This window comes from Artibeus jamaicensis, unplaced genomic scaffold, assembly GCF_021234435.1.
Source record: "Artibeus jamaicensis isolate MK-2021 breed Jamaican fruit bat unplaced genomic scaffold, CSHL_Jam_final scaffold_1964, whole genome shotgun sequence".
NCBI lineage: Eukaryota > Metazoa > Chordata > Mammalia > Chiroptera > Phyllostomidae > Artibeus > Artibeus jamaicensis.
The window spans coordinates 32,074,856-32,087,074 of NW_026522030.1; the positions used below are offsets into that span (position 1 = coordinate 32,074,856).

General features: G+C 39.6%; 1 protein-coding gene across 1 annotated transcript in view; it reads left to right on the forward strand.

Annotated features, from left to right (window-relative positions):
* PRUNE2 (prune homolog 2 with BCH domain) overlaps positions 1–12,219 on the forward strand; it is a 244,680-nt gene that overhangs the window by 145,845 nt on the left and 86,616 nt on the right. Inside the window, exon 7 of the mRNA XM_053656368.1 lies at positions 10,796–10,954. Coding sequence (XP_053512343.1) covers positions 10,796–10,954 — 159 coding nt within the window. The remainder of the gene's footprint in view (positions 1–10,795; positions 10,955–12,219) is intronic.

Sequence of the window (12,219 nt, forward strand, 5' to 3'; positions counted from 1 at the left end):
ATACTGAATGACAAAATGGAATTCTTCCTTTGTGTGTGTCTGAGCTATTAGAGCAAGAAACACTACAGTACTCGAGAATAGCCCTGGGTAATCAGTAATTATTGCCAGTTATCCTGCTTTTGTTTTCCATATGTACATACATGTTAAACCTTTTAAAAGTACATATTACTGCAAGAATATTACAGCATTCTTTATAGCAGATTCTTTGGGCAAGTTTTCTTTTTTTTTTAAAAAATATTTTATTTATTTATTTTTAGAGAGAGGGGAAGGGAAGGAGAAAGAGTGGGAGAGAAACATCAATGTGTGGTTGCCTCTCGTGAGTCCCCTGCTGGGAACTGGCCTGCAACCCAGGCATGTGCCCTGACTGGGAATCGAACCGCGATACTCTGATTCGCAGGCCCGCGCTCAATCCACTGAGCTATGCCAGCCAGGGCTTCTTTGGGCAAGTTTTCAATGTCAGGTTTACACATATAAAAGTTAATGGTCATTTATATTTTATAGTATAGATGAGAAAGTAGAAACTTATCATAAAGCATGATAATATTGGATCATCAAAAATTTTAAGCAGCACATTATTAATTAGTACATATTAAAATCAAGGGTGCAGCTTGCTTGTATATAGTGAGAAAGGAGAATCAACACTAACCAGGAGTAAATGAAGTGGCAAATAACTGTTTCTGTTAAATTAAAAATGAAATTAGTCATATCTTTGCTGATGAAAAATTCCCACTCAAGAATAACAAGGAGGTGAGGACATGGGCTGTGAAGGCAAGCTAACCTGGGTTCAAGTCCTGTTTTCCACAAGTGTGAGCACTATGAAATCAGTAACCTCCCAAAGCCTTCATTTTCTCATTGCAAAACAAAGGTGATTCCATAGGGGCATCTTAAGGTTCAAATGAGATGATGCAAAGCACTTAACAGAGTGTTTAAGGAAGAAGCAGTGCTTTATTAAATTATCTTGGGCAATATACTATTGGGTTAAATGAGAATTATACTGATATGTATATGTGTTACATATGTGTATATTATATTAGTTTTAATTCTAACAAAATCTTTTCACCAAAAAAAGGCTTTTTATTTAGCTATAAAGAATGAGAACATATACTGTCGGCCTGTATTTTCAAAATGCAATGTATAGTACAGTTTTAATAGACTCAGTGGAGTTTGTATTACTAAAATGTCTTTACTAGCTTATAAAAATAAGAATAGAGTTTTTTTAATAACATCTGGTGAAAACATGGGAAATATCTTTGCTTACCAATTAAAGGGTATACAAAAAAACAGAATAAATAAAATCTCTTAATTTATGCATTTTGTGTTCTCATAAATCATTTTCCTGTCAAAATTATCATACTTTACTGCTGAATATTTTAAACATCATAATGAAATTTTGGTAGCATAAATCATAAAGCTTTCAGTTGGAGCATTTGTGTACATACCTCAGCATTTTTCTTATATCTTGATTAAAATATAGTCTTCAGTCTAAAAACAAATTCATGCAGAATATAAATGTCAAACTATCTTCTTAAATTTCAGTAACTCAGCAATTCACGCTGGCCACTGTGCTTACGAGGTAGTTACAGATTGTCAACTATGTTTCTAAGACTCACTGTACTCAGAAAGGAAGCAGGACAAGCTTTTGTTTTAATTTTGATAGTGATTTTTATATTCAGGCATCCTGCCTGCAAGAAGAAAAACATTTCAGACATAATAAATCTGGTAATAACTTGTCTAGGGCATTAGAAAATAATTTGTTTCATTTAGTAAAAACCTTACTCAGTATATTTCATTTGTAATCTATAAGAGAGACAACTGTTTTTTGGATTATGTACGTGGCCCAGGATGCTGGACCTGAATGGAAAGTTTTAGCATCAGGAGCATGTCACTGAAGGTGACATGACACTAGGAGATGAAATGATAGGAATGATGGAAAAGGTTCCGTCCAAATGATTTAGCAGAAAGAAAAATCACTGCACATTTTTTGATGCTTTTAAAGTCGATATATGTATAGTAAAAAGTGGAAGCTCATTCATTGAGTCTAACTTAGAATTAAGGATAAGGAATCTTTTAAAAAAATATTTTTATTTATTTATTTTTAGAGAGAGGGAAAGGGAAGGAGAAAGAGTGGGAGAGAAACATCAATGTGTAATTGCCTCCTATGTGTCCCCTACTGGGGACCTGGCCTGCAACCCAGGTTGGGCCCTGACTGGGAATCTAAAGGGCAACCCCTTGCTTCACAGGCCCGTGCTCAGTCCACTGAGCCACACCAGCTGGGGCAGGATAAAAAAATCTATTAATGAAATAAACACTGCCTTACCCAGAGTTCCTGTATCCTACATCATTTTTAAAGGAGTCAGCTTCATATTTTACTTTGTATAACTTCCTGTATCCTCTCACATCTGGAAATTTAACATGTGAATTATTTAAATGGCTTAAAATGTGTGAATTATTATTTGAAAGTTCATGTATATTATCAAGAACATGAGGCAAGAAAATGTAATAGGAAATAATAGTTCCCATACCAAGAAATTGTAAAATACTTTCTATGAATCAGATTAATCCCATGGTTCCTCAGAATGATCTTTGGATAGCTTAAGAAATAGGAAAGACACCTAATGTTTTTTGTCTACTATACGTCAGGTACTAGGCTGGCTTTTTGATATAAATTCTTAATTCCTACAACAGTACTATGAGGTGGAATTTTACAGATGAGGAAAATTAAGGCTCCTGGAGGTGAAGTAACTCACCTAAGTTATCCAGCTAGTGAGTGGCAGAGCCACGGGTCCCGCTGACTTCACAGCCTTTACTAGAAACCTTGGAGAGAGCATCTTAAAATAATAGAGAGATACAGTCAGATTTAGAGGTGGCCAATATGATCAAATTACAACAACTTTAATATCACAGTATCTTAATGTCCATATATACATATAAAATGGCATTCTATTTTATATAATTATAGAAGTTATTTTCCAATTAACACTACCATAGTGTTTTCTTATGTCATTAAGTATTCTTTGATAGCAAGACTTTTAATAGCAGCATGATATTCTTTTGGGTGACTCTTCCATAGTTTATTTAATCATATCTCTCTTGTTGGACATTTAGATTGTTCTAACTTTTAGGTACTAAAGTAAGAACTCAGTGAATAGCATTTTCTGCAAACCTTTTTTTAAAAATATTTTTTAAAGATTTTATTTATTTATTTATCTTTAGAGGGAAAGGGAAGGAGAGAGGGAGAGAAATATCAATGTATGGTTGCCTCTCATGTGCCCCCTGCTGGGAACTGGCCTGCAACCCAGGCATGTGCCCTGACTGGGAATCAAACTTCAGTCCTCTGATTCACAGGCCTGCGCTCAATCCACTGAGCTACACCAGCCAGGGCTCTGCAAACTTGTTTTTGTGTGTCTGACTACTTATTTAGAATATATTTGTCACAGTGTATGAGAATGCCCATTTAGAAATATTTACCAATAATAGGAAAAAAAGATGAAATACTTCCTTGTCAAAGGATTTCTTTGATTATCAATGATTTCAGATATTTATTGGCCATTTATATTTCAGCTCTGAATTGTCTCTTATGGCCTGTAGTTATTTTTCTATTACATGTTTACTTTTTCTCTTTGCTATATAAAATTATATTTTGATATCTAAAATTATATAATCTCAAGGACATTAAATCTTTCTCCTTCCATTAAAAAAAAAACAGCAGTCAGACAGAAAGACAAACAGCATATGGTTTCACTTATATGTGGAATCTAAAAAATAAAATTAATGAACAAACAAAACAGAACAGACTCAGAGAGAGCAGACTGATGGTTGTCAGAGGGGAGGGGAATTGGAGGGCTGGGTGAAAAAAGTGGAGGGACTAAGAAGTACAGATTGGTAGTTAAAAAGTAGTCACAGGGTTGTAAAGTTCGGCACAGGGAATATAGTCACTAACACTGTAATAACTACATACAGTGTCAGGAGGGTACTAGATTTACCAGGGGATCCCTCATTTTATAAGATATATAAATGTCTAACCACTCTGCTGTACACCTGAAACTAATACAATATTGAATGTCAACTGTAATTGGAAAAAAAATGAAAATTAAAATAGAAATAATAATAATTACTTTGAGAAACTTCTGAGTGGGTTTTGAGCAAGTGAGTCCTGATTCCATTCACATTTTTGAAAGCTCTCTCGGTGCTGTGTGCAGACCTGATTGCAGGGAGACAAGTGCAGCTGTGGGGAGGCCAGTTGGGGGTCCATCACCAAAGTCCAGGCAGCGGATGATGGGGATGGTGGCTCTGACACTAACAGAGTTGCAGAAAAGTGAGAGGAATGTTGGGACTTGAGCTATGTTTCAGAAGTAAAGTGAACAGGATGTGCTGATGGGTGAGGAATGAGGAAAGAATCAAGAACAATTCCTAGATACTTGGCTTGAGGAACTGAATAGATAGATGGTGGTGCCATGCAGTGAAATGTAGGAAGGTGGGGCCGAGGTAGGTTGCATTTTATTCAAAATGCTTATTAAACATTTGCATGGAGCTATCACCTGGATAGACAAGGTTAGAGTTTAGGTGAAGGTAGATTTGGTAGCTACTGGCAGAGAGATGGTTTGAATGCCATGTAATTGGGGAGATCACCAGGGAGAATGTGGACATAAAGAATAGAAAAAGGGCTGGGAAACAAAGTCTGGGGCAGTGAACATTTAGAGGCTGATGAACGGAGAGAAACCAGCTGAGGAGACTGAGGAGTAGCCAACGAGATGGGAGAAAAACAAGGAAAACGTGCTTCCATGAAATGAAGAAATTTAGTGTTTGTTTCAAGAAGGAGGGAGGGTCAACCCTGTGGAATGCATTGGAGAAGTCAAAACCGATAAGAATAGGGAGTGACTTTTAGATTTGGCAACCTAGAAGTGACTGGTACTTTTGAGAACAACAGTTTGAGGAAAGTTATGGGGGCAGAACCCTAACAGGAGGGATTTAGGAAACAATGAAAGATTAGAATGTACAGCGTGGGCAAAAGTAGGTTAAAAATATCAGTCATAAGTAATACAATAATTAAAGAAATAGTTACTCAAGAATAAACTCTGTTTTGCCTACTCACAACTGTAAACCTAGTTTTGCACCCCCCCCCCCCCGCGAGGGGTGTAGAAACAGTGGGTTTTCCTCTCTCCAGGAATGTTCACTTTCAAGTGCTCGCGTGTTCACAAGACATCATTCAGATCACTTTCATGTCACATGATGTACTAAAGTTAACAGCATATAGTGTAAAGACTGAATTTTTCAGAGCAATGGAATGAGAACTAAATAGGAGTGGATAGGAAGGGATATTTCCACCACATTTGACCATACCCTGTCAACTGTGAACACAGTAAATCTACTGGGCACTATCACTGTCATTACCTCCGTTGTTGCACTGGTTAAAGTAGAGCCAAAAAATTCCTGTTTCCTGCTCTTTGTCACCACGATCATCAAGCTTTTTTGGGGGCCTTTGAGGTCTACCCCTTAGCTTTTGGTCAGAAAACAACAAAGCCTTTTCCTCCCCACATTCCCAGGCCTTCTTACTATTCCAAAACTGTGAATTACAAAAGCAAAAGGACTCATGGCCTCTAAAATGTTTAATGATCAAATTATTGGACCCGTGAGTGACAAAGGATTGTGACAGAGAGCAATTCCCATTCTCCCTCCATGGGAATAGTCTGAGTTTCTGCTGGTCAATTCCCAGCTGCAATAATTATAATAATTAGAAAAGGAACTTCCTGAATTCCATGCAGCAATCTCAGGCTGGGGTCATATTTCAGATGTGGAAGATTGTATGGTGGGGGCAGGGGTGGTAAGTGAAGTTAGGATCCTTTTATTTTCTAAACCTTTGGCAAAATGGAGTGGGAGATATATATGAATATGTATATAATTTTAACTTAAGGTGGGGGAAGCATTTTGAAGACGCTGGAGTAGATTAACAAATAGTATTTGTATACATGCAACTAAAACAGTAATTTATCAGGTAGAAGGCAAATGGAGGGAATAAAATGCCAACCTGTGTCTACAGTTGGGTTGTGTTGATGATGAAGTACTGTTTATTCAGGGCCGGCCCAGCTTGTCAGCAACAGAAGAGCCATCGCAGCACATGACTCCCTGCGTCGCTAGAAGACAATAATAAATTATCTCCTATGCAAACAGCACCGGCGTAAAAGCAGAACAAACAGCTCTGCCTCCCGGATTCCTGAAGATCCTCACACATTGCCTTGTTTGATTGTGCTTTAAACATGAAACTCATGACATTGTCCTAAAGCCAGGAAGATCTTACTGGGGCAATTTTATTGGGACAGGTAGGACATAGCTGTTGATGATCTCTGTTTGGGGGTTTTGCCAGACTTAAGTATTTTCTTGTTTTAACATGCTCAAGTGAGCCACATAAATCTTTGCTTTATCAGTACATCATCTGATCCTATGGAATTCAAGGTCACCCAGAGGAAAACTGGGAGGGGTGGGTGTTACTCAAAAGGTGTCTGAGTCCAAGAATCACTTGAGGTGCATGATGAAGTACAGATTCTTGACCCAACCCCCAACCTGGTAAATGAAAACTTCTAGCAAGGCGGCCCAGAAATACATACTGCAGGGTGATTTTTATGATGGGGGTAGCGTGAAGAACAAGGAGCTGAGGGTGTGAGTCAGTAGGTCCCGTGACAGCATTGAGAGAACCCTAAGGACTGCTTCATAGGAAAATACACTGATTAGCAAATAACTCCTTACAGCAGTGCTTTTCAGATTTCAATGTGCATTCAAATCCCCCAGGACCTGTGGAAAACGCAGATTCTGCTTCAGTAGGTCTGGGGCATGGCCTGAGACTCTGCCACTGGACTTGAGTCCCGCAAAATTCCAGAGCTGTCATTTTAACACAGAGGAGTCCCAACAGATTGGAGCTCAGCCAACATTGTGGAACAGCAAATGTTCCACTGGTGTGGCTTTGAATAATGCTGATCCTACTGAATCCTACTCTTGTGTTCAGATACCAATAAAATCACTTTCTCTGGTTCGAGGGGCCCAGCGGGGGTGTCATGATAACTCATCATAGGTAAAAACCTCTTAGAAATGTTTTATCTTCTTTCAGGAGTTTAGAAATGTATTTGGGGGTTTTATGTACAAATTTTTTAAATATTTTGAAAGACAAATGGTAGGGCTTTTTGTGCTAAAGCCCCCGGTCACTGGAGGTCAGGTTCAGGTAGCAGCTGTCTGTTCTTGTTTTCCTTGGGAACCGTATCTCATTTTACTATTCAAAAAGGCAAAAAACTTGGCATTGAGATTCTTGATGGATAACACCGATTAGTTTTTGAAATGATTTGATCTATCTGAATGTATGTGTATGAGGTCCATTTTTTAAGTTGATTCCAAATATTTACTTCTATTGTAAGTAAATCATTAAAGATTGTTATTGTGATACTTAGATGATAAATAAAAGCATCATCGCTGATAGAAAGTATTTTGGAACACATGCTTCCAAAAGCTGTTGTATTTGAACCTCATAAATTCATTAGCAAGTCCTTATAATAGACCCTTGGTATCCACCAGCAATATATTTGGAGACATTTGTGAGTCCCCATGTGCAATTCCTTATAACCAAAAAGTAAAAATGGCCTTGGGAGATGCCTAATGAGAGAGGCTGCTGCAGGAGTGGACAACGAAGGCCCCTTGGGGTGTGAAGCAGGTGATTGGCCCACACACCAGCCAAGTGTCCCTGGTACCCTCTCAGGGGCTTCAGAGACCTGAAGACTGAACTCAGTAGAATTAGATTCATGTGATGGGGATTTTTTAAATATTTTTTTTATTTTATTGATTATGTCATTACAGTTATTCTATTCCCCCCTTCATTCCCCTCCACCCTGCATCCCCCCACCCCTCACCATTCCCCCCTTTAGTTTATGACCATTTGTCTCAAGTTCTTTAGATTCTGTATTTCCCATACTATTCTTGCTCCCCTATCTATTTTCTACCTACCGTCACCCATAAATTCAACCCCCCACCAAGAGCCATCCCCAAAAAAATAGGAAACCAAACCCACACCACCGGGTATGCTACTTATTTTCTGTACCTTCTCCCCCCATCTCCTCCTCCCACTCCCCTGTTGCTAACCCTCCATGAGATCTTCATTTCTATGTTTCCACTCCTGATCCAGCTGTCCTTTTAGTTTGCTTTTCTTTTAGGTGTAGTTCTTAATAACTGAGTTTGCTGTCCTTTCACTGTTCATCTTTTTTATCTTCTTTTTCTTAGATAAGTCCCTTTAACATTTCATATAATAAGGGCTTGATGATGATGAACTCCTTGAATTTGATCTTATCTGAGAAGCACTTTATCTGCCCTTCTATTCTAAATGAAAGCTTTGCTGGATAGAGCAATCTTGTATGTAGGTCTTTGGATTTCATGACTTGGAATACTTCTTTCCAGCCCCTTCTTGCCTGTAAGATCTCTTTTGAGAAATCCGCTGACAGTCTGATGGGAATTCCTTTGTAGGTGACTGTCCCCTTATCTCTTGCTGCTTCTAGAATTATCTCCTTCATTTGAATCTTGGCTAATGTAATTATGATGTGCCTTGGTATGTTTCTTCTTGGGTCCAACTTCTTTGGGACTCTCTGAGCTTCCTGGATTTCCTGGAAGTCTATTTCCTTTTCCAGATTGGGGAAATTCTTCTTTATTATTTGTTCAAATAAGTTTTCCACTGGTAGCTGTTCCTTTCCCCCTTCTGGTACCCCTATAATTTGGATGTTGGAGTGTTTAAAGATGTCCTGGAGGTTCCTAAGTCTCCTTATTTTTTTGAATTCTTGTTTCTTCATATTTTCCGGTTTGGTCATTTTTTTCTTCCTTCTGGTTCACTCCCTTGATTTGAGTCCCAGTTTCCTTTCCATCACTATTGGTTTCCTGTGCAATTCCCTTCATTTCAATTAGTTTAGCTTTCATATGTTCCTCTAATTTGTGACTAAAATCAACCAATTCTGTGAGCATCCTGATCACCAGTGTTTTAAACTGTGCATCTGAAAGTTTTGCTATTTCTTTGTCACTTAGAGTTATGGGCTCTGGGGCTTTGAGATCTTTTTTAGCCATTTTTGGTCTGTTCATGCCCATTAAGTATGAGGAGCGGAGCCTTAGATGTTCACCAGGGTGGGGCCACCCAGGGTGCTGGTTTGTGACGCTGTATGTGGGGGAGGGGTCAGATCAGGGAAATGGTGGCCCCCTCTGCTGCCTCCCACCGCTGGGGCCTGCTCGGTCCTGTCTCACCACCCACTCCCTTGCCAGTCTATCTGCTCACAAATGCACGACCACAGTCAACCTGCTGCCCTGCGCCTTCGCTGGGTCCACCGGTCACTCACTGGGTGGCTCACTGGGTCTGCCTGTCATAACCCCACGCCTGGGATCTGCGTGCCTGAGTCCGTCTGACCGAGTTTTCCTGTGCAACCCTGCTCTGCTAGCTGCTGGCTTCGCCCCTCTTACCGGTCAGGCTGAAGAATATGTTGTTATCAGACTTCTGAAAAGTTCGATTTTCTGTGTTCTGGCTGTGTTTTCTGTTGCTAATATTTTGTTGTCTCTAAACTCGGTTGTGTGAGAAAGTATGGCGTCTCCACCTATGCCTCCATCTTGGCGCAAGTGATGGGGATATTTTAAATAGTCTGGTAAATAGTCTAACCCACAAACATCAAATCCACCAGCTTCAAAGAGCTACCACATACAAACAGTGATCTGGGGATGGAAAAGATCTGCACCTAAACCCATTGGGCTGTTGGCTCTTCACAGCGGGGGTTATGCGGCGGTTCCACTTCCCATTGTATATATTTCTGTATTGCTTTGATATTTTACCAGTGGTGTGCATAATTCTGATGACTTTTGTAATAAAAAAAATTAATAGCATTCTTTATCTTTCCTGAATGCATATCACGGTGATTTTCATTAAGTAGCACAGTACACTTTCAGTTGATCAGTTATATATTATGATCATATATATGCCATTCGTATGCTGTGATATATGAAGATTATGTAGCATAGGCTGGTTTCATATGTGTGTCTCTCTAGTCATTCAACAGATATGTCTTGAGCAACTAGTATATGCCAGGCTTTGGTCTTCACTCTGTTTCTTCAAAAACATAGACAACTGTGCCAACAAAGTGATTCTCACCATAGTCAATAAAACTTGTAAAGGCCAGCACACTTTCTGAGGATGATGTGAGCCCCAGGTACCTTTTCTACAGTTATTCATTTCTCCTTAGTCATCACATAGAACAAGCAGATCTGACATCACAGCCTTTATATAAAACACCTAAGTGTCTACACTGGGATAAAAATCATTCAGCAAAGTCAGCTAGATTCATCCTTAGGAATTCTGCTTGGAGTTAATAATAATCATTAGAAAGAAATTATAAAAAAACCCCAATAACTTACTATTTTTTTAGCAATGGGTTGCAATCATAGCAGACATCTGTATGTCCTAGGAACAATAAGAGGAAACGTATGTTTTGGAAAGTCAGTATTAAAATAAATATTTTAGAAAAAAACATATCTTGTTAAGATATCTGTTTCTTACCTAAACTATTCTTAATAGTAATGACAAAGACTCCTTCCTCTCTTGGTTTAGGAAAACAAACAGGCAAAGTACATTGAAAGCCATTGCAGGAAAGATCCCAAACTATCTCGAAGTGTTTATTTCACTTGCTTCTAACAATATATCTCTGTCATAAGACATCATAAGATTAGACAAATTTGCCCAAACTGCATAAAGCCGAGCAGTGTGACTTTAAAATCAAATTGCCCATTATCGTTTCAGAACTGTATGTTTCACAGCAACATCACCAGGGATTTGAAAGCATTTACACACAAGTTTGGTTTTGATGTCCTCATCCTCCTGGCCAGCTACCCGCCGGAGGAGCAGCAGCCCAGACGACAGCTTGCTGTGTACTCTGAGAACCTAGAGCTGTGCAGTCAGGTAAGGGAGTCCTCCACCCTGCTGCATTCCACTGCACCCTAACCTGCCTGCCCTCCAAACCTGTGGTGGGAGATGGGAGTGGATTGGTGTTGTAAAGGAAATGGCCCAAGGGATAAAGTCTTAGAGTTCAAGTTTTAAGAAATGTTGGGGATGTTTTGTATGTTCAGCCTTTTAAAAGAGCCCCATAACCAGTTCTCTTCTAGAATAGAATATTTATTCTCTATAGCAGCGGTCCTCAACCTTTTTGGCACCAGGGACCAGTTTCGTGGAAGACAGTTTTTCCACAGCCAGGGCAGGGAGGGATGGTTTCAGGATGATTCAAACAGGTTTCATTCAAGCTCACCTCCTGCTGTGCTGCCCAGTTCCTAACAGGCCCAGATCAGGACCAGTCCACAGCCTGGAGGTTGGGGACCCTTTTCTCTATAGAATAAATCCATACAGAGAGATAGATCACAGCTTTCTTGCCCAAATGAAGGCCAGTCCTCCTTTGGGTGCTGTTTTCTTAGTCCCTGTCTGAATACCTGTTTGGTGCTCAGTGTTGAGTAACTGGTGATCTGATGCTTCAATCAGTTAGTCTCCAGGTACTAAAATTCTGGCTGGGTAATCAGTTGGAACCTCTTAGTTGAGAACTGAATCCATTAACCCAAGGCTATGGAAATGATACAAAATGTAGACAAATATTAATCAAAATAGGGCATGGCTATAGCAAACCAGGTGTACTGCTTCATAAGTAATATAAGAATATACATGGTTCGTTACACCGTGGACAGCTTGGCCCAGAATGGTTTCGTCAGTGAATCCGTCTGCACTAATGGACAAGACACCTCATGTATCCATAGGAGGCTGGGAGAAAACCCCTTTCTTTTCTCCATCCTCACCTTCTATTCCCCAAGAGATCCATCTTGGCTTTCCTGACATATGACTGCATGGTTCCTCTCACGTCCAAATAGGAAAGAGGCCCCTGTCCCTGCTACAGATGCATTTTGCACCCTCTTTCTGAGCCACCTACATCTGCACATTGTCATCAGCCTGAGTTTTTTTTCAGTGCATTGCTCAGCCTTGGGTTTCAAAGCTGAATTTTATCTTTGGCCACTGGTTTCCAATGGATAGGAATCAGGTCTCCTAAGCCTTCAGTACAGTGGTTTTGAAATTACTTTCAGTTGCAAATCAGTGTTTTAAATGGCCAATTTAAAATAGACCAAAAGAGAAGAGCAGATGAAAGGGTTAGAAGCCCTTGAGGCACCGCTACCCTGCCTCTCCTTTCC